This window comes from Pyrgilauda ruficollis, unplaced genomic scaffold (genome assembly GCF_017590135.1).
Source record: "Pyrgilauda ruficollis isolate IOZ18807 unplaced genomic scaffold, ASM1759013v1 scaffold70, whole genome shotgun sequence".
NCBI classification, from domain to species: domain Eukaryota; kingdom Metazoa; phylum Chordata; class Aves; order Passeriformes; family Passeridae; genus Pyrgilauda; species Pyrgilauda ruficollis.
The window spans coordinates 1,449,172-1,476,774 of NW_024528822.1; the positions used below are offsets into that span (position 1 = coordinate 1,449,172).

The 27,603-nt window shown below is 37.2% G+C and overlaps 1 protein-coding gene across 1 annotated transcript in view; it reads left to right on the forward strand.

Moving 5' to 3' along the window:
* LYST (lysosomal trafficking regulator) overlaps positions 1–27,603 on the forward strand; it is a 77,488-nt gene that overhangs the window by 13,610 nt on the left and 36,275 nt on the right. Inside the window, exons 3-20 of the mRNA XM_041485497.1 lie at positions 1,089–1,287; positions 2,127–2,217; positions 4,112–6,188; positions 7,472–8,504; positions 9,440–9,601; positions 10,246–10,402; positions 12,790–13,016; positions 13,754–13,820; positions 14,611–14,720; positions 15,759–16,182; positions 17,236–17,380; positions 18,157–18,330; positions 19,741–19,901; positions 21,289–21,479; positions 23,033–23,278; positions 24,865–25,038; positions 25,314–25,463; positions 26,068–26,205. Coding sequence (XP_041341431.1) covers positions 1,096–1,287; positions 2,127–2,217; positions 4,112–6,188; positions 7,472–8,504; positions 9,440–9,601; positions 10,246–10,402; positions 12,790–13,016; positions 13,754–13,820; positions 14,611–14,720; positions 15,759–16,182; positions 17,236–17,380; positions 18,157–18,330; positions 19,741–19,901; positions 21,289–21,479; positions 23,033–23,278; positions 24,865–25,038; positions 25,314–25,463; positions 26,068–26,205 — 5,919 coding nt within the window. The 5' untranslated portion in view covers positions 1,089–1,095. The remainder of the gene's footprint in view (positions 1–1,088; positions 1,288–2,126; positions 2,218–4,111; positions 6,189–7,471; positions 8,505–9,439; positions 9,602–10,245; positions 10,403–12,789; positions 13,017–13,753; positions 13,821–14,610; positions 14,721–15,758; positions 16,183–17,235; positions 17,381–18,156; positions 18,331–19,740; positions 19,902–21,288; positions 21,480–23,032; positions 23,279–24,864; positions 25,039–25,313; positions 25,464–26,067; positions 26,206–27,603) is intronic.

Sequence of the window (27,603 nt, forward strand, 5' to 3'; positions counted from 1 at the left end):
TTACTTCCAAGGTCTTATTTTTTTACCTAATAATTACATATCAATCCATCTGTTATATTTAAATGTTACATTGAAAATTATTTGGCCTTTTTTTGTTTGTACATTCTGTGCTTGGATGTGATGAACGTATTTGACTTCTGAAGCTTTTACTGCAGCTGTTTATACAGAAATAGGAGTTAAATGTGCTATAGCACTTATTAAATGAGGTTTATGTGGATTAAATGATCTTGTTTCCTAGCTGCCGTCACTGATTATTGTTTTTGTTTCGCTTTCTACTATGATCCTCTTGAGAATTTTCTACAGCTGAGTCTTGCATTTTGTGTCTTGTTTGAGTTAAATGTTTCTCCATGTACTAGTGCTGAGCATTCAAAGCAAAATTACGTCTGGGAAGCAGAACCAGTATTTTCGGTATTTCCTCCTGAACAATGGCAGCAGAATTGTGTCTTGAATGAAGCACACACTGGTGGTGGATGCTACCCACTCAGCTGTGCCAGAAGGGAATACACTGTCTAGTTTAGTTGTAAATCTAAAGCATTGTACTTTTGCAACTCCCAAAATTATCTGAACTCAGTAATTTTCTTTTCCCCTTGAAACAATCTGCACACTGTTGGAATACATAACACAATATTGTTCAAATAAACTATTAAAGAATAGAATTTCTGTACAATGTTATGTAAGTGCTATGTATTTTGCCCTTGTACTTCAAGTCAAATACCTTTTAGTAGCAGACAAATGTTGAAGCTTGCATAGAGGTTACAAAGAAAAGCTGGAACAATGTCATTAACTTTCATTTATGCAGTGGGAGGGAATGCTCTGTTGCAGGCTTTTACTTGTTAGATTTATGAAACTAGTAATTGGGGTCCTGGGCTGTTAGCTAAAGTTTCACTGAAATTCTCTAACTTTGTTGTTTTCTTTCCCTTCTACACATGGGTATATTGATTCCTCAGTTCAGCAGACACTGTAATTTGGAGGCAGTGAGATACAGGGAAGAATCTTGCCTGTATCTTTCCCTTCTTTCCCCCAGTCTTTTGTCTATAAGGGATGTATTTTCTGATGGAGCTAACTTCTGTCCTTTCCTCTACTTACAGCTCAGACATGAGCAGTGCCAGTAACTCACTGGCACGGGAATTCTTGACTGATGTCAACAGACTGTGCAATGCAGTGGTACAGAGGACAGAAGCCAAGGAGGATGAAGAAGAAGAAACTCATATGGCAGCACTGGGACAATACTTAGTTCAAGGCCGTGGGTTTATTTTGCTTACCACTCTGAACTCAATAATTGATCAGGTAGTAGCTTTTCTTAAGTAGTTGTAGTTTTTGTATTGAGCTTTGACAGTGTGGATTTGTCTGGCTCACTTTGGTTGTTCTTGGTGCTGGTTTTCTTTCTTTTTTGTGGAGAGTGCATGAGTTTATTGGGAAGACTGGAAATTCAAAAAGATATGTTGTAGTTGCATTCTGTCCTTTAGCAGGAGCAGAAAATGGAAAACTAGATAATCATAGACTAAGGCATGTGTGAAGCTCAAGTGCAGTAGCTGGGTGGAAAGAGACTTCAGCTGCATGTCCCAGAATCACATGAAGTGCCAAAAAGCCTGAGTCAGCTTTTTGTGTTTGCAAGTTATTGGTCTTTAGGACTGAAACCATTCTGATAGTGCTGCAAAGCATCCCATAAAAAATTATATTTGAATTTCATGCTCTCTACAGTTCTTCCCTGCACCGAAGTTCTTAGTATGAAAGTGTTAGAATCCCACTAGGAGTGGAGGTTTTTTAGTGGTTATTCAGTGGCTTTGATTGTTTTTTTTTTTTGCTATTACATTTTTGGAACAAAGAATTATAATGGCAAAAGCACTGTTTTGTGTTTTTTTTCTTTTTTGAGTAATTCTTTCTACAAGGGGAATTAGGAGAGCTTTGTATAGAAACAGTTTAAGGTGTGCTAAATATCTTGGATGCTTTCTCATTTGCTCTAGTTAATGATTATAGCACTCTTAGTAGTTAGGTCGCGTTTTCAGTGCTGAAAACAGCAGAAAGACATAGGGAACTGAATAGCAGAATGGCTTGGTAAAATAAAGAAGGTTAATCTGTGTTTTAAAAGTACAAAATCTTTTATATTTATTTTGTTCCTAACATAGGAGCTGACATGTCGAGAAGAACTTCTGACCCTCCTCCTGTCCCTTCTGCCATTGGTGTGGAAAATCCCTGTCCAGGAAGAAAAAGCAATAGGTATGTTTTATCACTTACAGTATTCAACACATAAAGGAAGTTATTTGTGTTTTACTACAGAGCTGAGAAATCTGTTCTAAAGAGTAGTTCATTGTACTACATATCCTCTGACAGGAAATGAAGATGTGGATTCTGCAAAGAATTTAAATTTTAAAAATGCTAAAAAATTGTGCAGAGAAGATAAAGGCTTTTGATCAGTGTGAAAGGCAATGCTTTTGTTGCTGTGTAAAAACTGAACAAGGAAATGGCAGTGATCTGAGTCAGATTTTTTTTGTTTCATTTTGGGCTCTTATATTTGTCTGATGCATTCTTTTCCCTCCCAGAGGGTAAAACAAAGAGAATGAAGTAAATGAAATTACCTGACTGAGAGAGTTTCTAAGGATTCATACCCCAAGCTCTTCTAGGTTTTTTTGCTATTTGCAACTCCTCCAAACTGAAGGCTTTCTTTAATGTTTGTAGACTTGGAGTCTTTAAAGGGCTAGTTTTATAGAGCTTTTATATAATAAGCTTTCCTGCTTGCTCAGTTGCATCATTCTTTTGTGCTCCTGTAAGCATGATGGAATTAAAGAAATGTTTTGGTTGTTCTGTGACAGCTTAGTGGCTTTTCCAGGGTTCTTTAAAAGGCTGTTGTGTAAATAGGTTTTAAGATGTTGTGGTTTATACACTTCATAATTCACAGCTTTTACTTCTGCAAATTACCCTGTCTTAGTACTGAAAGAGTAAGCATGATGTATCCAGTTGTGCACTAAGTAGTCAGATTTTTTCTTGGCCTGAAGTAAGTTCCCCTGTATTAGGCAGCTTTTTTCTTTCAGTGCAGGTAATATATCCTTTGTTTGATAAAGTACTCCTGATTAATTTCCTGTCTTCAAAGCAGATGATGTTTCTTCTTTAAGTATCGCAACAGTGACTATTTGAACAGCGTGGCACAGTCATGCTTGTACATGGAAGCATCTTTTCTTTCAGCTTAAATAATGTTTATAGCTGTTATGTGGGCTTCTGGGTCTTTGTGGGGTGGGGGTTGTTATTGTTAACTATGACATTTTTCTAAATAATGAATTTATGGGGTAGAGGATACTTGCAGTTGTTTTATGGTAGCTATTTTACTGCTCAAAGCATCCAGTTACAGTTCTGTCACTTCTTAAAAATAACAGTGGACTTAATCCAAGAACATGCAGAGTTGTTTCCCTGCTTGCTTTTTTGATAGTTTAGTTGGAGTTTACTGATAGAAATGAAGCAGTAGTACTTCTGTATTCCTTTCTTTCTCCCTTTTTTCCCTGATTACTTTAAAATCCCCTACTTTTATTTCTGCGGCTTGTATTTGGAATAATTAATGCTGAAGTAAAAAGACTGAGGTCTGTATACTTGAAGATTTGCACTGATAAGTAGAGAAATTTATCTTTTCTGTTGCCACTAGTGCACTGGCAATGTCCTCATGCATGCCAAGAGAGCTGTGAGCTAACACACCCAGCTGAGCTGCAAAAAGTGACAATGGAGCATCAAGTTAAAAAGACCTCTCTTCCTCCCTTTAGTTTGCGTATCAAAAAGTCCTTTCACCTACCTTGACGACATATATTTTGAGAATGGTTTTTTGAGAATAGTTGTGCCAACAAAAAGTTTTAGGAAACCTTTTAGCACACTTTTGTTTAACCCTAAATAGAAAATGAAATAATTTTTCTAGGCTTTAAAAATAGCCAGTATGGCCCCTAAACATGAGTTGTTGCTGCCTGTTTTATACTGAAAATGTCTGTCGCAGGTCACACAGGTGCATGCAAAACCATGACCTATTAAGATACAAATTTGCTGTGTATTTTAAATTTAGGAATATTTAACTATAAAATGAGGAAAAATGCTTTACATATTCTAATGTTCCTTTGTTATCTTTCTGTTTCAATAGATTTTAATATACCCTTTACAGTAGACATATGCATGACCAAAGAGAATAATACAAGTTCTGTGAAATCTACTCAGGAAAAACTAAACTTAGATGGAAGCGCTCATTCATCTCTTCAGACCTCTGTAAAACTCAGTCTTCGATCCCGTAAAAGTGGCCGTCTCCGCAAAACCACCCACCGCTACTCTGTGCGGGATGCCAGGCGGTCCCAGCTGTCCACTTCAGATTCCGAAGGCAATTCTGATGAAAAGACTGCTGTAATAACTAAACACAGACGCTCCCAGATACTGCAGCCCTTTTTAACCTCTTCTGTTAGGGACAGCTACCCTGGAGGTAGACGTGATTGCCAACCTCCTGAAGTGGCACCAGGTTCTAATAGCGACGCCCCTAATCTAGAACATTCCAGCAAAGTTATTCCAGCACATGAGATTTTGAATGAGCCAGCTGCAGGAACGTCTGAGAGCAGCATGAATAACTCTCCTTTTGACTTATGCCATGTCTTACTGTCTCTCCTGGAGAAGGTGTGCAAATTTGATATTACTTTGAATCACAGCTCTGCTCTTTCAGCGAGTGTCGTGCCCACATTGACAGAGTTCTTATCAGGATTCGGGGACTCCTGCAATGTAAGTAGTAACGCAGAAAATGAAGTTGTTTCTGCAGGGTGGACGGAAGAACCTGTGGCTCTGATCCAAAGGATGCTCTTTCGAACAGTTCTGCATCTTATGTCTTTAGATATCAGCAATACAGAAACAATGCCTGACAATTTACGAAGAAATTTAACAGACTTACTTAAAGCAGCATTAAAAATCAGAATTTGCTTGGAAAAGCAACCTGGTCCTTTTGCACCAGGATACAAGAAAACACTACAGCAGGTGGTTCAGGAGGACTATATATTTTCTAGATATCGTCACAGAGCCTTGCTTCTACCTGAGGTTATAGAGGGGGTCTTGCAGATTTTGATCTGCTGCCTACAAAGTGCAGCCTCCAATCCATTCTACTTTAGCCAAGCTATAGATCTGGTTCATGAGTTCATACAGCAGCAGGGATTTAAACTGTTTGAAGTAACTGTGCTTCAAATGGAATGGCTGTGTGTGAAGAATGAGGGAGTACCTGGGGAAGCCTCAGAGCATCTGAAAGCCTTGATCAACAGCATCACAAAAATAATCAGCACTGTCAAAAAAGTGAAATCAGAGCAGCTCCATCAATCAATGTGTACAAGAAAGCGGCACAGACGATGTGAGTACTCTCACTTCATGAATCACCACAGAGATCTCTCTGGACTCTCTGTATCTGCTTTTAAAAACCAATCTTCCAAAAATCCTTTTGAAACTGCTGATGGAGAAGTTGATTATCCTGAGAGATGCTGTTGCATTGCTGTTTGTGCACACCAGTGTTTGCACTTGTTGCAGAAAGTTTCTTTGAGCAGTACCTGTGCTGAGATTCTCTCAGGTGTACATAATGTAGGAATATGTTGTTGTATGGACCCGAAGTCTGTGATTGTCCCATTGCTCCATGCTTCCAAGTTGCCAATATTAAAAAATTTTCAACAGCACATACTGAACATCCTGAACAAATTTATATTGGATCAGCTGGGTGGAGCAGAAGTCTCTCCAAAAATTATACAGGCATCATGCAATATATGTACTGTTGACTCTGATCAGCTCGCTCAACTGGAAGATGCCTTGCAGGACAACTCCAGTGATGCCAGTCCCACATCTAGTTCCTCTTGCAGAGTTCAGGGAATTCTGCCTAGCACTGGATCTGAAGATATGTTATTGAGATGGCATGCACTGGAAGCTTATCAGGACATAATTTTTGAAGAAGACAAACTACGTGGCTCACAGATCGCAAGCCATATTTGCCACTTAATTCAAAAGGGAAATGTAGTGGTCCAGTGGAAACTGTATAACTGCATCTATAATCCTGTGCTGCAGAGAGGAGTTGAGCTAGCTTGCCATGCCCAGCAGCAGCTTGGACTAAGTACAGCTGATAAACTCATGTGCAGTTACCATAGCCAGGGTTTGCCTTCTGAAGTGCTTCAGGTTTATTTGCAGATGCTCCCTCTGTTGCTGAAATCCAGGTTGGTTGATTTTCTGTTTATTATTGGGAAAAGAGCTAATTAGGTACAGAGCTTTGTATGCTTGTTACTGATTGGAATGTAAGATTTAGTTGGACTCTAGGTGGTGTTTGGCTGTTGCAGGTGGCAACAAGATAAAAGCTTGAGTAACAGGATACAAGCCTAGATTCATAAACTATAGGAAGTGAGGGTGCTCTACTCATGAATTATGGTCTTTAACAAGCCAGACTCTGTAGCAACAAATAAAATCTTTGTCCAGTGTGACATGCTCTCTGCATCCATTCTTTGTTCTAAAATTAGTCAGGAATGTTAAACAGATTGATATGTCACTTTTCTGTGGGAATTAGAATACATAGTTTTCTGATCTGTTTCCTTTTTCCTTCTAGAATGGTCACTATAGAAACCACCTTTCAAAGTTTTAACTTCTATCCTAACCTAAAATGTATTAGAAGATATTAATTTCTTGCAGGTGTACTTAGTGGCAAAGAGGCAAGAGAAATAATGCTTAGATGAAGAAAAAAGTTAACTTGTCATTTTTTTACTCGCTCAAAAGTGGGAATAAATAAGTAAAGGATCCATTTGGTTCTAGAGTAACTTGATTAGAGTAAATCTGATCCTGTGGGAAGGAGATAGGAGGTAAGGAAAGTGGATAACTACAAGCAAACGTAGTATGCTAAAAAACTTAAAGATCCTTACCCTAAATTTTTTATGAACTTAATATAATACTTGGAGAGTAGAAGAAGGGAAAAATAGACTTAGAAGCAAGTATATGGAAAACTTTTTTGATATTGGACATGCTGGCATGACAATTGCACAAAAAGTTGTCTTGAAAGGTACTCCTGAATTTATTTGAAAATCATCATCCATGCACCTAGTAGACAGCTAGGAATATGTCATGAAGTTTATTTGAGAAGGAATCTCTGCTTTCTGGTAAAATCACTGAACAGAAAAATAAAGATACTTACTAGCTTCAATTGCTAATAAAACATTGGGGCAAGGAAATACCACTAAAGGGTAAATGTCATAAATAAAGTTAATTAACCACCTTAAGTGTTTTGAACATCATAGATTTTTGTGGTCTGCATTTTAGAGGGAGATACATCCTACATTAAATCTCACAAAAAAGTTGAATTTTCCACTTCCAGCTGGACAATGCTGAGTTAGAATCCTGGAGTGCTGCAGACAAGTTCCTCTTTTCTTTAATTTACAGTAATTTATAGCAATTGCTGACTTACATGAGTTTTTGGCTGATTTGTAAGGTAACTTTCTTATGCTTTCTTTTGCAGAGTAATTAGAGACTTGTTTCTGACTTGTAATGGAGTGAATCAAATGATTGAGTTAAATTACTTAGATACATTAAGAAGCCATTCCTTGAAGGTGTTAGAGACTCTGATACTCTGTCTTGATGATCAGCAGGAAGACCAAGCAACACCAGAACTGGAAGGCCTGAACAGTGAACAAAAGGAATCTATGTCTGACTTGCCCACTTATCTTTGTAGCCAGCGTGCTGCTTCAGAAGTTCCTCAAAGCCTGAGCAAGTTTTATGCTGGCTTGAAGGAGGCTTACCCAAAAAAGAAAAAGTTTGTCAGCCAAGACATTCATGTCAACACAATAAACCTGTTCCTCTGTGTTGCTTTTTTATGTATAAGTAAAGAAGCAGATGGTGATCTGGATTCAGCTAATGAGTGTGAAGATACCTCAGGATATGATAGTACAGCTAGTGAGCCATTAGGCCACAGATTACCATATCTGTCCCTGGAAAGCCTTACTTTGCCCTCTCTGGAACATATTCATAGGGCTGCAGATATTTGGTCCATGTGTCGTTGCATCTATTTGTATAGTTCAGTTTTCCAGAGACAGTTCCATAGACTTGGAGGCTTTGAAGCATGCCAGAGATTACTAATCCTCATAATTCAGAAACTTGCAAAAAGTAAGGAAAAAGAGCAAGAAAAGAGGGAGAGAGTATTGAGTGAAAGCAGCAGAAGTTCACAGGGGAGTCCTCGAACTGAGCTTCTCAGCAAGGATGACTCTGTTCAGCTGGCTAAAGGTAGAGCGGTGACACAATTGGAGCTTGATAGTTCTGGCAGTTCTGCTGGGGCTGAGCAGCTGGTGCCTGACTCTGGCTCCTGTGACAGCCCTGTGGGTATGGAACATGCTTTGGTTACTTCAGTTGCCAGTCTTGAAGGGGTAAGGACTTCTGCAAGAGAAGAGACTGAGTGGGCGCTCCAAGGTATCAGACTTCTAGAAGCTCTGCTGACCATCTGCCTACACAGTGCAAGCACCATGCAGCAGAAGACAGAAGTGGAGATGATTCACCAGGTACTGTGCAACTTTCCCTAGCTTCCTTTGCTCCTATTTGTTTCATGCAATATTATTTTAACAGTAATTTAGTCAAAAGATCATCTAGGGAGGTAAAAACTTTATGTAGTTTTTATGGCACCATATTTTGTATAGTACTGAAAGTGTAAGCTAAATAATGAGCTTAGTAATGAGAGTAGTGGTCTGCTTGAGTAGTACTCTTTTCAGAAAGAGTATTCAGTGTAGAATGTGTGTGAAAGGGATGCTGCAGGAAGGCTGTGTAGGCAAGATGTGAGCATTATACCTAGTGACTTTTGTTGTTTTTTGAGGATGGTTCTGAGCAGAACATGGTGCTTGATAAAGGACTACTGAAGGGCACAGATACTGAAAGGACACCTGAAAAAAATATTCCTGAAGTCTTAGAGGTGGAATAATTCAGTATTCCACAAGAAGTTGTTAAGTCACAGAAGACACCTTCACTTTTCATTAATGTTTTAATTACTATCTTGAATTTTACTTGGCAATTTATTGCAAAGCAGGAGGCATTAAGTGCAGGAACGAACTGGAAACTGGAGTTCTGTCTTGAACAGTCACTGTTTTTATGATCTTGGACGTGTCACACTCTGTCAACTGCTAGTAATGCAGTGTGGTTTGAATGCACAGCGTATCTGAAATTGTTTCAAAGATGTTTATTTTTGAAACAGCACTTTCACCTGCAAATTTTAGATAGCATTATTTTGCCAGATTTTTTCGGTGTGCAGGTTCCAATGAAATCTGTCATGACATATAGGATGAATCTTTCTTATTTCAAGAGACTGGATGAAATCTGGTGGTTTTAGATGAGAAGTCAGATTAGTGTAGGTAGAAGGAGAAGCTCTTAAATTAAAGAGCTAGACTATTTCTGTTAGCTTGAAATAGTAACACAAATCAAAATGTTTTTCTCCCCCAAAATATAGAATACCTGTGTGGATGATATCTTACTTGAAATAAGAGAGCAGCTTGCTCAGTCAAAAGTGATAGAAACTGACTTGGCAAAGCCTCTTTTTGATTCACTGCTTCGTGTGGCGTTGGGCACTTTTTCTCCTGATCTGGATCATTCTGAAGAAAAAATTGAAAAGGTATGAAACACCAGCTAAACAGTCTCATTCTGAGTAATGCAAGATTTTCTCAAATTTGTTCTTTGGGTCTTTTTAAACCTGATAGGAAATGTTTAGATGTGTTTGATTATTATGACAGTTGAAGATGAAATCTCTGCTTCTCATACCAAAGTGGAATGCTGCTTATTGATATGGTCCCCACAATTGCTGCTCAGAAATGAGTCATGCTCCAAAAAGTAGCAGGCTCAGTCAACCTGATTTTCTCTTTACTCTTTCATCTCACAACAGTGTGATGAGCTCTTAAAGGAAGGGCTTCAAATGGGAATGTTGAGTGACCTTAGTGGCTGTAGACATCTTCACCTTTGAGTGAATGTCAAGGTGTATGCTCATGGTGATAGTGGTAGTGATTTAGAAACAGTTTTAATGCTGCTTCCTAAAACTTTGATCAGGTAGTCAGTAGGAAAAATCCCTCTTTGCAGATTCACTTTTTACAAAAGAATTAAGTATTTTTAATGTATCTCAGGTTTCTTGGAAGTGTATGATTAATTTCTTTCCCCAGTGGGCTAGGAGAAAATAGGCATTTGGATGGTTCTAAATTATTTGCTTTTCTCATCCAGAGATATTTTTTTCTGACCAATGACAGTCTATTTGGTTGTACTGTACAGACCCATTACACTGAGAAGGAGCCTGTGTCACAGCCTGGAGAAATTTCTGAAGAAACTGAAGAATCACAATGCTGTAGTCTTAAACTTTTTGCTGAAGAGGAAGGATATGATGCAGACAGTGAAAGTAATCCTGATGATAGTGAAACCAAGAATGAAGGTAAATGGGAACTTTCTGAATATACAAAGCTGTCTTTATGATATAGCAAAGCTTGTTTCTTTTGAGATGTACCAAAACAGTGCAAGCACATTGAATAGATAGAAATAATAAACTTCATTTACTTCTGGTAGGGTGGAGTTACAGATGGAGAGATGATAAATATTCTTACTGAGTGTTACAGGAATTGTTCTGTCTTGGTTGTTTTGGTACATGTGACTCTCGCTCTAAAGTCATGTTGCTCAAGTGTGTTATTGTGATCTAGAAACACCAGAGATATGTATCAGTAGTTTTTTTGAAAATCAGTGCTTAGTTGGTTTTTTTTTTCTTCAGGATTGTAACTACCTAGTGAAAATTAAATAGTCTAATTATGTTATAAAATACCAGATTGAAAGGGACCCCAAGGATCATCTGGTGCAACCTTTTTTCACAAAGCACAGTCTAGACAAGGTAGCCTGGCACCTTGTCCATTTGAATCTGAAGTACCAGTGTACCACTTCTCTGGGGAGATTTATTCCAGTGTCTGATTTCTCATAGGGAAAACTTTCCCATTGTGTCTATATGGAATTTCCCCAGAAGTAACATGTACCTGTTACCCTTTGCTTTGTCCGTGTGACTCCTTGTAAAAAGGGAGTCTACCTTCTTTGTAGACACCTTTTTAATGGTGATAATGTGTCCGCTAAACTGCCTTTTCTCAAGGCTGAGCAAGCCCAGTTCTCTCAACCTTTCCTCCTGTGTTTTTTGTGTAGTGGGGGCAAAACCAAACCCAATGTTCCAGGTGTGGCCTGACAAACACTGAATAGAGTGGGATAAAGGTTTTTTATCCCTATTGAGGATGTCCTTGTGGATGCAGCCCAGCATCCCATTGGCTTTCCTTGCCACAGCAGCACACATTCCCTCATGCTGAGCTTGCTGTCCACTGGGATTCCAGCTCTCCAGCCAGGCAGATCTCAGTCTGTGCTACACTCCTGGATTCTATTTTCCCACATGCAGACATTACGTTTATCCTTCTTGAACTTCATAAAGCTCTTCATAGCCCACTCTTACAGCCTATCCAGGTCTTCCTGCATGGTGGCTCTCCCTTCCCAAGTGCCCACTTCCCCACCCAGTTCAGTATCATTGTCAAACTCCATCAGGGTGGATTGATCCCATCATCCAGATCACTCATGAGGATACTGAACACCCTTGGGCACAATATCAATCCCTGGGGACCCCACTTGTGGCAGTGTCCAGTTTAAAAGGATTTATCACCCACCTCTGGGTGCAGCCAGGCAGTCAGAGCCCACCCACTGCACAGATCCCTTGTCTCTACCCTAATGCATCAGTTTTTCTGGGAGAAGCCTGTGGGAAACTTTGGAAAGCCTTGGAGAAATCCAGGTGGACATCCACTGCTCATTCCATATCAACCCAGCAGGTTTCTCGCTTGTGGAAGGTGATCAGGTTTGTCAAGCACTATTTGGCTTTTCCCAATCCCATGCTTCATTTGACTTGAAAGCCCCCTTGTTATACAACATATCTCATTATTCTAATCAGCATTCTAATCATTATTCTAATCATTATTCTAATACAGCACATATCTTGCCGTATTCTGTTTGTGTAATTAATTTTAAGCATGAATTTGCTTTCATTTTTTTCCTGTGTGCTGAGCACACCTGGGTGCTTATGTTCTGATATGAGATCAGCATGAGCAGCAACAGCCTTTAATAGAACTGCATCAAACTGCTGCTGTTTATCTGCATAATTAGGCTTTATCAATAGGTTTATAATATTTTAAAAGCATTTCTGAATTAAAAAGTTAATCTGAAAAACTTCCATGATACATTTGCATGTAACATATGTCTGTACCAAATAATTTTAAATAATTAATTTTAAAGTCTCTTCCAAATGTAACAGGGAGGCTTACATGTTTGGGTTTTTTCCTTTGCTTATCATGCAGATATTATGTCTTGTGCATTTTCAGAGTTAAATAACAAATTGCTTCATTAAGCCTTTTACCATGAAATTATTTAAATTTATCTCCTTTCTTGGCAGGCTCAAATTTGGGATAGAAGCTTGGGGCTCTGTTACAATGATTTTACTGTTGTGTTTCATGAACTGCATATTTTGCCATTACTATGTGTGTCCAATTCCCAGGAAATGAAGCCAGATAGTTTAAGAGCATGTAATGGGAGAAACTGCATCCTTGCCCTTCTGTGTTAGCAGGAATATAGAAAAATCTGAAGTGTAATATAAAACTACGCTAATTTCTGAGAATTGCTTATAACCTAGTGATTATTTTTGGTTTGTACCTATGAGAAGGTTGAAGATATGTCCTTGGATGTTCTGCTTAAATCATGCAAACCGTATTCAGCTGAGTAAGTTCCAGTAAGACACATATGGTTTCTTTTTAGGAGCGGACACAAAGGCGGAACCACGATGTACTGGTGCTTCAGGTTATTATAATGGCCTGGCTGAAAACATCAGTCAAGGAGAATTAATGTATCCTGAAATTTGCATGTTAGAATTAAACTTGCTCTCAGCTGGTAATGCAAGTTTAGATGTGCTTGCTCATGTATTCCAAAGCTGCCTGAATATCATCAATCAGAAGGAGAGAAATGCCACTGTCCTTATAGAACAGGTAAAAATGTTATTAACAGAGGCAACAGTTTAGCAGTTGTGTATCTTTAACTTTATCATACCTAATAGAGTGATCTTGAATATTCTCACTTTTTATGGGGTTTGATAAGATATGAAACAGTGTAAATGACTGATATTGTCAACTGCATTGCATTTAAGTTACCAAGAGCTAAGTAATGTACTGAAAGGTATCTGTCCTACAAAGATTTTGAGTTTTGCAGGTGTCTTTCTTTTGCAAGCCTGTTCAATCCCTACAGATAGATTTGATGATTGTCAGGGCCTTAAGGAAAAAAGGGCAGATATCTGCTTGTATGTATATGTAAGCATTCTTAACTTTTTATTGAATGTGTACTTTTAGAAACTGTGAATCATGTACCTGAAAAATATTCCATGCTTTTTTCTTCATAACTTTGTATTAGATGTTAGTTGTGCAAATGGTCATGCCCTCGTAATCCTTTGGAGTTTCTTTTAGTTGCCTTTTTTTAGCAACTAAATTGAGTATCCTTTCTGCAAAGGATACTCTTTGATTTGAAATTCAAAGTCTCTCTTCTGCAGCTGAACTGTACAGAACACAGAAGATTGTTCATTGGCAAATATAAAAACAGGCCATAATGTCAAATAATCTAAATTATCATTAAAATCAATAGTAGGCAGGAATTGATTAGAATAATTTATTTCTTAGTTCTTTGAGCTGGGGGATATCCTTCAGATATTAATTTTACCTATTCTTTTCAACAGGGAGCTGTTAAACACCTTTTGGGAGGATTTCTGAGTATATTGACACAAACAGAATCTAGTTTTCATGGTGAGTTAAAAGTAACTTAAATATTGGTTTTTAAAGTCTAATGTATATACAGTCAAACAGTGCAAATGCAAAATTGACAAAGAAAATTCATTGGTGTGGGAATTTATGGAGCTACTTTTTTAACTTGTAAGACAGTTTAGTGTAAATATAGGGTTATTTCTGAGTTAGTGGAAATAAGTTAATGAAATACTGGCAGATGTGAAGATGATAGTTGAAACCATAAACACTAGTGTTACAGTGTTAAACACTTCTTGGAAAAAATAACAGCTGATGAATTCTCATTCTATCACAATGTAAGTCCGTATTTCCAATTTCTTTATAACCCATATCTTGATGATGCCTTGGGTTTTATTTCTAACTGGAAAGCAGCTAGCTAACCCAAGAATGTGGAAGCAGATAAAATGTTTGCCCTAAGGTAGATTCATGTAATGAGGGTGCTTCACAGCAGGTGATGTAAACCCAACCCAGGACTTGGATCCATGGTGGCATTATGGGGAGAGCCTTTGCAAGGCAGATGCTTGGTTCTCAGACTTGCATTCCATTTTGCAAATCTGGGACAAAATCTAGCATAGCACTGATTGATTCAATGAAATTTTGAACAATAATGTCAGGAAGTACTGTTGGATCTCTTTAGAATTCATCTTTTAATTATTATTGCTGCCTTAATTTGAAATGGTTTTGAAAAACACTTCAAATTCCAAATTAATCTTTCCTCATAATAGTACAGAATATGAGTTTTTAAAGCTTAAAAAAATCTATTTCAACAATATTATTGTCTCCTTGTTTTTAGCATGTCAGGTGGTGCTGGTAGATCTGCTAGTTTCCTTGATGAGTTCACAGACTTGTTCAGAAGAGCTAACTCTTCTTCTGAGGATATTTTTGGAGAAGACACCTTGTACGGTATGGAGTAGCACATAGCAAAATTCAGAGGTCTAATGAGAAAAATGAAGCAAAAAAGAAAATCCTTTTGTGTCCAAGAATTTGGGGAAATAAGGAGATGCACAGCAATGTTTGAACTGATCAGAGCAAATAAAATTCGGTTGTAGAAATAGTTCCTTCTCAAAACTGGAAAAGGAAAGAGGAAATGAGAAGCAATTTGAGAAGGGTTTTGAGGGGTGTGTTGGTCCTGGGAACTCTCTTCAGCACAAGAAACCAAGAATCCTCTCAAGGAGACTGACATTGTGATTATGGATGATAGAACAATAATACTGTAAAATTAGAAGCAAATCCTTTAAAGTTACAAGACATCTCTCTAATTTGAGAGTGCTTTAGCAGCAGGAATTACTTTAAAATGTGTCCTAAGTTGGTTGGTGTGATGCTGGAATCTACTGGTTGTGTGGGATATACTGTTGAAATAACTCTGTTGGTTGCTGTCAGAGTCTGTAGAAAAATACAAGTGGAGGAAAAGAAGAAAATTACTGTGCAGTGTGAAATAGTACCAAACCAAACAAAAGAGTCACAAGTCAATTTTTCAATGGTAGCATGTAATTATCAGCCAAATAGCAAGAGAAACTTTTTTGCTTAAGGGCTCAGTTTTGTTACTGGTTATGCAATAACAAAGTCATGTCCTGTGTGTGCTTTCTTAACCAGCCTCAAAACACAGGGTGAAAGGTGATGTCTTTTTATGCACATAACAGAAATGAGATAAGATTGTGCAATGACCACCTGCTGCATTTCAGCTGATTCCTAAGCATGGTAACTTGAAGTCTGAACTGCACAGACTAAATTCCCAAAGCTTTGTTGGGCCACAATCTGTTGAAGCTGCTACCTGATGCTTTGCCAATGTGTTTAGGTTTGAATATACAAACTCGCTTCTCTTGGAAAAACATGAGTCCAAGTTTAAATGAGGAGGAGGCTTCTATTTAGTTGCAGGATACTTGACTACATGGTGTAAACAGTTTATTTTTTTTTCTTATTTATTTGTTTTATTTCTTCTAGGAGGTACTACTCAAGGGTGTACTGAAAATTGTAGACACTAATATTTGTATGAATCCATTGCAATACCTTGCCTTTCCTTTGCTGAATGGCACAAATTTGAGTAGCAGTTCCTCACAAAAATGTGCTGGCACTTCCAACAATAAAAATGCTGGACTACTAAAAAGAGCAAAATTGTTACAGAGTAAGAAAGAGGCAGATGGTGAAAACTTGAGTCACCAGCTACTTTCTTCTTGGCACGTAGCCCCAATTCACTTGCCTTTAGTTGGGCAAAACTGCTGGCCACACATGTCTGATGGCTTCAGTGTCTCACTGTGGTTTCGTCTGGAGTATGCTCATGAAGCAGAAAATTCAACAGAAAAGGGGAAAAAAGTCAAGAGGAGAAGCAGACTCATAGCTGTGAGAGAGAACAGTTTTGACAGCACAGGTGAGGATATGTGTTTTGTGTTTTGTTTTTATTTAGGTAGCACTTAAGGATTCTGGTTACAAATATTCCAATCTATGTACTGTATACAAAAGTTGGACATTTTGTGATCAATATTGAACAGCAGTGGTAGTATTTCTGATTTTTTGTGACTACTGTACCATATACTTAGAGATGCAACATTTCCAACCCTAGTTCTAGATTAATGCCTGCTTCCTTAGAAATGTAGTATTCTCATTGAATTTGGAACTTCAGTAACTTTTATGCTACTTCATGTTATGATGGAAATAATAAATGCTGCAGCTGTAGTTATAATAAACAACTGCTCAAGTTTATTTGATTTCATGTGTTGATGATCAAGCCTCAGGCTGACTTAGTATAACTTCTCTTAGCTTTTCTTGTTGTGTGCACCATGTAAGTACCAATAGCTGTAACATAATTTTCTGTTTGTACTTTTGTCGGGACTCAGCTGCTCTCAAACTGTTCTCAGCAGAATCTTTTGGGAAAGGGAAGATTCATTATTTAAAATGTATCCATTTCACAACACTTGGAATACCTTTACTCTTTTTTCCTTCTTTTTGTGTTTAAATAGAAGGAGGGAAACACAACCCTGAACCTTGAAACTCACTAGAGTTGCTTTTGTTAAGTCTGTGCTTTTGCTTGGTAAAGTAAGAATACAGATCATGCTTGAAGGGTAGGATGATTTGTGAAGAAAAATCTGAAGATAACTTGGTGCACACTGATAGTTAACATAGGAATGTAATATGATATGTCAAAAGCATAATTGTTAGTGTATTCAGCTCAATGGATTTATATATTACAAATGAAAACATGTAAAGTGCCAAGTTAGTGTTAAGTTCCTCTATTTCTGTTTGAGACCTAGGTTTCTGAGGAGAATCAAGCTTATTAGTCAACCCACTTAAAAAAAAGAAACCACCTCAACCAAACGAAAACCAATTCTATGCCGTACCTGAACAGTTTCTTTTCACACATGATACATGCTGTGAAAGTCATTGTTGTATTATATTGTAATTGCAATATTTTTTATATTTCTAGAAGAAACAAAGTCTATAGGAATGGAATATGTAAGCCTTGGAGACAAACTTGTTGAAGACGGCTGTATTCACATAATTTCACTGGGTTCCAAAGCTCTGATGATACAAGTTTGGGCAGACTTGAACACTGGAGCATTCATATTTCGGTATGGTATATTAGTCTGAAAGCAGTCCTGTGGACATATTGTATTGTTACCTGTAGTAGCAGCTTGCAGAGAATACTGATGGAGAGTAGAGAGCTAATTTCTGTATTAGAGACATCTTGCACACTGATGAAGCAACATCAAGTAAGTGTGTTGGATAGAGATCTATAGGTTAATCAGCTTCAACTGTTAAGCTCTGGCCTTGCATGTTTCATGTAGTCATTTATAAATAACTGCCCACAAAGTAGCAATTCAAGTTCTAATCAAATGACACAATAAATGTGAGAAGATGGAAAAGATTTTGCAGCTGTAGGTTTTCACACCTCAGCTGTGAAAATTGCTGCTGTGTAATACTTACTGGGACAGTCTAGATTTTAATCTTCTGAGCACATTTTAGCACTAATTTAGTTCTTGTAAATAATCCTTAAGTATCCTTGAAATGTGTCTAAAACTGCAATTTTAGAACACTTTATTTCTGTGTTCAAAGCACCTGTATTTTTTCAGTAAATTGAATTCAACTTTTCTCTAAAATAGCGATATTTTTATCTTAAATGTAAGCAAATTTATGCAGACAAGTTAAATAACAAAGGTGAAAGTGTTGTGATGATTTCCCTATCTTATGTTGAGTACTCTAAAAATAGAACTGTGATCAAAAAAGTTACTTGTCAAAGTTAAGGAACACAATCTCAAATTAACTGAGGCCAAAATGTGCGGATTCGGGGCTTAAAATGCAAATATGAAAACACACCCTCATTTTTCTTTTTCTGTTGTTTACATAGTATGTGCATGGATCCAAATGATGAGATGAAAGCTGGTCTGCTGGCACAGGCTGAATCTCCAGGGAATGTTTTCCTTGTGGGCAGGTGGCAGCATTTGGCATTAAAATACCTGCAGAAGCCAGAAGGCAAGAAAAATTTCCATGGAAAGCTGTTGCTCTGGGTTTCTGGTCAGAGGTAAAAGACACATTAGTTGTACCTAGATATTTGTCTTCTTTTTAAGATATTTTCTGTTAAGAAAACATTGCAATATTTTGATGCAAGCTGCACTAAAGGTTGAGTAGTCTTCTAGAAGAATAAGAGAGGGAGTATGTTACACTGTTAGGAATTCTTTAGAATATTAGCAATATCCTGAACATTCATGGATTACTTTGAAAATTGTCAGTTTATACCCTGGACCAGTGCAGACATCAGTGTTTTTCTTCATCACAAATAAGTGAAAGAGGAAAGTACTTTAAGATTTTGAGTAAGATCTAAAATAAGCTATGGCATGAAGTTAGCAGTAGGCATAAAGCATCTGGTTGAATTCAAATTAAGGAGGTGTAGGTCAAGCAATACTGATGGAAGTAGGAATTAAGAGGAGTAGGAGAAAAGGCAGTCACTTTGTTCCACTGAGAAAAATGAATAGGGAAGAATATTAAAAAAAAAAAGATTCAGACAAGACCTGACGGTGCAAAGTACTACTTCCACTGCAAAGTTTGAGGTCCATGCTCCTAAATGAGGTACCTGATACTAGGTTGAATGGGCCTGTGCTTGGATGAGTTATTCACTGGTTAGAGAAACAGGATTTTTATTAAATATCACAGTCTTTAGCCTTTCTTCCTAAAGTCCAATCTGTGAAGGCTATGTTAAGCCTGTGCATGCTGGTATTCAGTTAAGTCCAAATATGGAGATATAGGGGAAAGCTAAAAATACTAGTGTTCTCCCCATGTGTAGTTGTTGAGGCCTCTCTATATATAGATTTAGTTGCTAGTTTGCTAATAGTGAGGCTCTTTCAGGAAGCTTTGAATGATCTTTACAGTCCAATCAATCTGTTTCTGTAAAGGCACATAAAGTTAATTGGATGCTTTCTGAAAGCATCAGGCTTGTTGCCTGTGACTGTACAGCACACCAGTTCTGACAGTGTTTCCTGGTCCAAGCAAATCCTCAACATGGTGTTTTCCAGCATTTGGGAACCATGGTTTTCATGATGTGCATTAGGATGCTCAAAGGACTTTGATTTGTTAGGAATAGTAGAAATTATTGAAAAATTGTAGTATTTTAGAAGTGTGTGTAGTGTTACATACCATTTCCTCTTTGAGGTCAGGGGAAAGAAGGAAGGTATTTCAGAGCTAGGAAAACTTGATTTCATGGCAGCCCTAGCTGGGACTCTACTCATCTGTTCTGTGCAGTACTGGAATGCATGTAGCTTATGTTACTGAGTTTTAAGCTGCCTGGAAGTTGAAGAGGACTTCAGTAATTTGTTGTTGATGACAGCATGGCTTCTCACCTACTGAATATTAAATGAATTTTAAACCTCAGCTGAATGTCTTAGCAATTTTGATCAGTTATTAATATTTCAACTTGTTTGTTTATATGTATTTTCAGGCAATGTGAGATTAATTTGGATTTTGCACTACCAAGGAAAACAAGCTTATCATCTGACAGTAACAAGACATTTTGCATGATTGGCCATTGCACATCATCCCAAGAAGATCTGCTTCGATTGTCGGGTAGATGGGATCTTGGAAATCTGCTTCTATTTAATGGTACTTTTGTAAGCTTTTCTCTTGAATAAGTGCACATTTGCTCTTTCCCCTCCAAAATCAATGGCTTATTTTAATGTCTTTTTTAACATGCCAAGTTTTTACAGTAAAAACAACAATACACCCTTTAGAAGCATAATATATCACGGAGAATGAAATGTTTCAATATTGGATACTTCCTAATGTGTCCTTCTGTCATATTCTTTTGCTTTCTGTTTAGTGCCGTAATTGGCAAATTTCTTAGATTTTTTTAAAATAATACCTTGGAGTAGGGGATAGAGAGGTAGTGGTGTTTGTTCTATTATTTTTTTCCTTAAAGCACTCAGTCTCTTACCTAGAAAATTTATTTCATTTACCTGCTGCTAACCTGCTAGCTTCAAATTGCATAAAGCTATTAAAAAGCTAACAAAATCTGAGCCACTGAATGCTCTGAGTTAAGCAAGGTTATTTCTGAAACTTGTAGTGATACTTTGGAGATTTCTTAGATGTATAATTCTCCTCCTTCCTTGGGAAGTCTTATCTAGTACTTCTGGGTGTTTGCTTAATGCTGAAGGCTAGACCCCTGCTGCTTTGTCGCCTGGCATTTCAGATGATGTGGCCCAGTCAGGACTGCTCCACAAGTGAGATCAGTTTGCCCAGGATGTGTGGTACATGCAGGTCCTTTGTGTGCAGATGTGTATTTGTGGGCCATAGGTGAGAGACTTGTCATAAATGTAACCTGTATAATCTACATGGTCTGGTTGCCACATGCCTGCCACCCACATAACTGATGTATCCAGAGAGCCCTGGATTTGCTGCTGTGCAGTTGTCATGCACCCACACACCAGAGCTGAGTCCTTCTGGATGCCTCTTTTGAGTTTGTGTTCTCAGGTCATAGACGACCCAAGATGTGCTGCCCAGAAGGAGGAGGAAGGTTCATTTGGTCTCCTACTTCCTATGGGTTTTTTTCTCCTTCTGTCAGTTGTAGTGAGTTGTTGTTGCTGCATCCTGCTCAGTCACTGCCCAAGTCTCCAAGACAATACAAGCATGTTGTTGGTATCTGTAATCTTGCTGTGCTTTGAAAGCTTTGAGGAGGCTTGGATAGATGTCTTTTTAATTTTAAAAAATGAAATTATTCAGAGATGTTGATGTTCAGTTCATGCAGGTAAGTTTCCTGACTTGGTTTCAGTTGCCTTTGCCACTGAATTAATCTGGCCTGTGATGTGTCACAAGTAGTCACAGATCTACTGTAGCTAATAGCAAGCATTAGGCTGCACTGATTGTTTTATCATCAGAACCTAAGAAATCCAGTTGGTGATACTCCTTCTGAAGTCTCTGATCCTACTAGGCAATATATGAATTTTACTTAATTGGATAGTAAAGAGTTAACAGATTATTTTCTGGATTTTAGGTGCAAATATTGGACCAGAGGAAGCATTTTACTTATATACATGTGGCCCAGACTTCACATCTGTAATGCCTTGTAAATATGGCAAAATATTGACTGACTGCTCAAAGTACATAAGTAAAGAGATTCTACAATGTGAACAAATTAAGGAGCTCTTCATGACAAAAAAGGAAGTGGATGTTGGGCCTCTAATTGTAAGTTTCTACTTAAAAATGGTCCTTGATCTTTTAGAACTGATTAAAAAAGTGGGAGTGTGTTTCCTGCTGGTTCCCAAAGTACTTAACTTGATCAAAACAGAGATGATCAAATCCTCTTCTCATGAAGATCATTGCAGGGTTCTTCCTGCTTATTTTAATGGGAGCTGACCTCCACATAGGGTGACCATTTCATCTTGCTTTAGGTTGGGTTCTGAAAATTTCTAGATGTTCCAGCATCTATAAATAATTTAAATCACACACATTAAGGCATAGTGGGTAAACAGGTACCTCCAAAAGCTTTAGGATGGATACATAGCTCTTCCCTCCATTAGCGTAAAAGTAGCCAAGGACTGCTAAATTAACCTTTTAAGATTAAAACTGAGAGGAGAAATGAGGATTTATCTGGCATTAAGGAAACAAAAGAATTAATCCAAATTCCTTGAAGGTTTTGGAGGAATTAAGTTTGTATTACATTTGGCTGAAAACTCATTTTCCAGCTGGCAGGTACTGCGTTTCTTGTCTTTCCTGCCTGAAACAGCCCTGCCAGGTGCAAGTGTAAATATATTACTTCTAGAAGAACAACAAAATAAAACTTGCTTATCGTTGAAACCTGCTATATTCTGGGAGTTCATACACTAGTAATTCCTGCTGTATGAATTGTTCCCACTAGAGGGATTTTTCTGATTTCATTTTGTAGCTGGAGGCAAAGGCTCATTCTGTCTGGATGTGATCCTTGAAGACAATGGCACTAAATTTTGAGTAGGTTAAGAAGAAGTGAATTGGATAAGAGCTTAACAAATCAGTCATGCAATTTATAAGCTTATTTTGCCTTAAAGAAAACCAGATAGTCAGAAGGAAGAGCCATGTGCTCAAGTGATAACTCAATTTTTGCGCTTTTGCATAGAGTGCAAGCTCCTTAAATGAAATTATTTCTCTATTTTAAATAACCTTCCAAATAAGATCATTTTACAGTTCTGTGAAAAAAAGTTAGTTACTTTCCATATGAGCTTTGGTTTAAGTCTCTTCATTAATTAAACTTATGTTGAGTTTCTCTTATGGCTAAGCTGATTAAAGAATATGATTAAAATAAAAAGCTAGAGAACGTTTTAAAAAACATGAGTATTTTGAATTTGCCATTTTAAAAAGGAAACTCTCTACCAATACCTCTATATGCTAATTTTATTTTAAATTTGTGAGTAACTTTTTTGCAAAACAGTTATGTAATTCTTAAGGTGATGAGAGGGGGATCCTTGGTGAAAATTCTTAGCATTTTCTTAATTTTCTGTGTTTTAGCTATTGCATAAGTTTAAGATTTGGGAATCCTGTTGCATTTTAGTGTATATGCATCCACATGCAACCTCAGTGCATGTTAATGGTAAAGTATAAATGAACTACCAAAGTTATTACTACGTGCTGTTAGGTGACTTTTGTGTTTGGCTTTTTGCATCCTTGGGCAGCGGGGGCAGTGGGTTGTGTTAAATTTCTAGAGAAAAATTAAATTCCTTTCTTTTCAGAAATTCAGAAATTAAATTCCTTTCTTTTCTTTTCAGGAGAGTCTTGCTGTTGTTTATACCACAAGCTGCCCTGGTCAGTACACCATATACGAGCCTGTCATAAGACTGAAAGGTCAAGTGAAAACTGTACCTTCTCAGAGACCTTTCAGTTTGAAAGAAGTTCAGAGCAATGTGTTGGACTCCCATCACCTAAAAGCACTTCAGCCATTCGAATATAAAACTCTTCAGAGCATACTGCATGAAATTGGAGGCACTGGTGCATTTGTTTTCCTCTTTGCTAGGGTAAGGGGGCTGGAGGAGTAAGGTGTGTGTATGTGTTCTCCCCTATAAAATTTTCCTTATATCTTGTGTAGAAAATCACATTATTCCAGCTGCCTTGCTCTACTCTGCATGTGATGCTTTTCTGTTAAAGAAAACCTGTGGAAAATACCTGCAGCATAAGACTGCATCCTGCCGGCTGTCTTAAACTGGAAATGTAATTATAATTCTGTTGTATTATGGTTTTTATAATATTGCCAGTATGTAAGAGAGAGTTACATTCTGATTTAGAAATGGGCCTTTTAAATACCAAAAGAGATTCTTTTTATGGATGCTTTAGAACTGATTATTTTTTTCGTCTCTGATTTTGAGGCACCTAAATTCATTGCATATCTTTAACCACAGGATATTCACAATGCAAGTATGAATGAATATGAACCTACAAGGTGTGCAAAGCTTTATTTTTTTTTTTAGTGACTAGTGAGCTTTTTGGCGATAACTGGTCACCTGTCTTCAAAGGCTTATCCTAAGAAAAATGGCTATTTGAAAAAATAGTAAGGTGTTAACTTAATTACTGCTTAATTGTGACCTGTACATGGAGAGGCTGATATTTGTGCTAGCAGTCCCTGAAGTACTACAGTCAATTGAAAATACTACTGTAGGCCTAAGACTTGTCTGATTTATATGCCTCTGGTCTTGTTCTGAAGGATATGGTGAGAGTAGTAACAAATGCACATTAGATTATGGTTATAAAGATACTGCCTGGGGTAATTTTGCCACTGATAGTGACATCTGAGATGAAAATCCTAATCTATGTTATTTTATTATGTACATTTATGCTGAGTATCTGCTATAGATCCTGCTGAAGACTGTTTGCATCAGTAAGGCAAGCAAACAATAGATCAGCTGTGAGACAATACAGGTCTTAAAATACAGATGTATAATTGTGTAAGTGCAGCAGAACTAACAGGTACATGTCAAGAGAACCTATAGGACCTGAAATCCCATTAATGTGAGATTTCATTCTTGTATATTTTTGGTAAAATACTAGTTGCTTTTGGGATTCAAGAATTGTAGAAAGCAAAGAGGGGAGAAAGGATTCATGGTCTTCATCTAAAAAATTGCTGGTCTCTTTATGGGTAAAATAAAACTTCAGTGTTAGACATTTACAGCTAGACTTAGGCCAGAACTTCAGGAACCTTTTTTATAGCTTAAACACTGCAAAAAAATACTTTTTTCAGGGCAAACACTTGATTCTTATTAGTGGCTCATGTATTTCACAGCCTTGTGACTTTGTAGTATGGCAGTATTAAAATATGCCATGTATGCAGTATGGTAGTATTAAAATTTATTTAGAACAGTTTTCTTTTTGTTGAAAGGGATTCTTGTAATGGGACTTGTATTTCCTCAGCAGATCATAATTTATCACAATACAAATTATCACTTCAAGTATAATATCTGAATGTACACACAGACAAAATGAAGGTTCTGTACATAATCTCAAATGCTTTAAAAGAGATTAATCCATAAGTAGTTATTCAGGAGTGCAACAAAACTTTTTTTAGATGTTTCCCACTTAAACTGTCTTACTAAATTTGCCTTTTCCTCAGGTAGTAGAGATTAGCAGCTGTGAAGACACTCAAGCTTTAGCACTACAACTTATACTGTCTTTAACAAAATACAATCAACAGAGAATACAGGAGATGGACAACTGTAATGGTTATTCTATGATTCGTCGGGTGTTGATCAAACCAAAATGCATTGTTGGATTTTGCATGCTGAAGGTAAAGTCCTCTTCTAAACCTGATATTTTGTTCGATATTAGGACAAATCTAGAAACTTCTGAGATTTTAATTGTACATTTGATGCTGTTTTTACAAAGGCAGAACAGTGATTTGAAGTAAGATTGCTGTTGACTAGGTAGATGTCTTCCCTATCAAGAGTATGCTGTCTCTTCAAAGATTTCAATTTTTTTATAAATGGGAGAGAACGACTGTACTGCTTTGTTTTTTTGGGGTTTTTTTGTTGCTCAAAAAAGAAAAATTTCCCCCTCTTTAAGACTCTCCTTGAAGGATGTTGCAGTGATGAGATTCTATATATAAATGAAAATGGGCAATTCCAGCTTGACCCAGATTCTACTGCAGTTATTCAAGATGTCCAATTGCTAGAAAAGCTGCTGCTTGACTGGAAGATATGGTCTAAAGCAAAGGTAAATACTTTAATTTTGGAAATACTTCAGGTCTAAAGGTCAATATTTTTTAAAAAATTAAGTATTATCATGTCTCAAATTAATCTCTCCAGTTACATGTTAGTAACTGGAAGAGTAGTAGTAGTTAGTTAATTACTACGATTTTCTCAAATTAATGTTCCTTGTTTTTCTTTGAATAGCTATTTGTAATATCAGTCTCCTATGATTAATGGTGGAGGTAGCCTTAGTGTATTAAATTCTCTGAATGTGCTGTATGCATATGATTTCTTATTTGAATTGATAATTTTTTGTGGAAAAACTAAGGAGGACCTGTTTTCTCTTGGAGTTAAACTGTTGAAAATAACTGTTCAGGGTTAATATAGCTAAGTACAAAACTAGTTTTAGACAAGTAATTTGTTTGTAGCTTAATCATTAAAGCATGCTTTATTTTGTACAAGCGTGACTTTTGTGATTACTTTCTAACGTGCTCTGATCTGACCACTTGTACTCATTTAGTCATCATCTTAGGTGTAAGACTAACTTGACTTTGTGTTTGCTGTTTTTTTTTCTCAGTATGTAGACTCAAATATATTTTTGAAGCTGCATTCCTGTTTTTGTTTTTCAGCAAGGTGTTTGGGAAACCCTGTTAGCAGCTCTAGAAATCCTTATCAGAGCTAACCATCACCAACAGATGTTCAACATTAAACAGCTACTGAAAGCTCAAGTGGTCCATCACTTCCTGTTAACTTGTCAGGTCCTGCAGGTACTTCCACTCTGAAATCCTACTTTGTGCTTGGCAAATACTCGTTTTTATTTGGGGAGGGTGGGGTAGAGGGGACTAAATTCTGTAGCAAAAGTTGAGTAGACTGTCCTCTGTGCTTCTGAACTACTTCCATCTTCAGCAGGTGTTGCTGTAAATTGGTTCAGTTTCCTACTGGGTGCTCCATTTACTGCTGGGCAGGAGGGACAAGAGCTTGTAACCATCTGGTGTGATTTGGAAACCTAGGCTCTAGCTTTCTTACACCAGCAGGAGCTGAAATGAACTGTCCCTTCTATACAGAAAGACCTGAGATGTCTCTTGCTGGTTCTTGTTTTCCTTACTGAAAGCTAGATACTGTGCAGGTAGTGAAGCTCTGTGATGTATCTCATCAGACCTAATGGGGCAGCCTACCTGTTGTGCTCAGTCTGAGCACTCGTCTCAAAATTTTGGTACAGTAGTAGCTTCCTCCCTGGCATGGAAGTAGCTGTGCCAGAAAGGACTTTAGAGAAATGCTTCAGTCCTTTGATAGGCACTTGTTAAGAACATGATTTTGAAAGGGTTTCTTGCTTATAGAACATTTATCCATTTGTGAAAATTAGTATTGTAATAACTTTTTCCTGTACTCCTATTTTCTATCTTGCATTACTTTTTATCTGAGTTTCTCACTTCAGCACATAAAATGTATTTACTGGGTTTTATTCCTCTTTTAATGACTTTTTTTTACAAGAATATTTTCCTCATTTTAGTATCTGTAAGTTTTTTGTTTCTTCATTTTTATGTGGTGTTCCCTACTTTTGGAACTTGGTAGTGATATAGTTAACTTCTCAAATTGTATATTAGTGCAAATGCCTAGATATGGAATGTTTCGTAATATTTCTCCTGTTATTTTGCATATTGGGGGAAAAGTTATTTTCTTGAGTAAAAAACCACTGAAATTGGTCAATGATTTGGCTATTTTGTGGGGAATGATGGAACAAAGTTGAAACTATATAAGCCATTCTCTTTGGGAAAACTTACCTAAATTAACTTCATTTAATCTTTTTAACCTCTTTTAATCTTTTCTCACAGCAGTCTCAGTTAAGGTGCTTGAGTATCAAAAAGGGAGGTAAATTTAGAGAAGTTGGAAAGAAAGAAGATAATCACTATGCTCACCTTTTGTCAGGTTTTCCCACAAGTTTCTTGAAGTTTTGTTCTAAATTCCATATTCTTTTAATAATTTTGAGGTAGCTGTTGAGCTTTATAGAATGCTTGATTAAGCTGAAATTATAAATACAATTATAAATTGATTTCAAATGGGTATGTTTATAAAAATGGCTACTGAAGTGGAAATACAAAAGACTGCGTGGTACTGTTCAGAAATTTATTAATATGTTTGAATTACTGGTATTGGCAACTATTAAT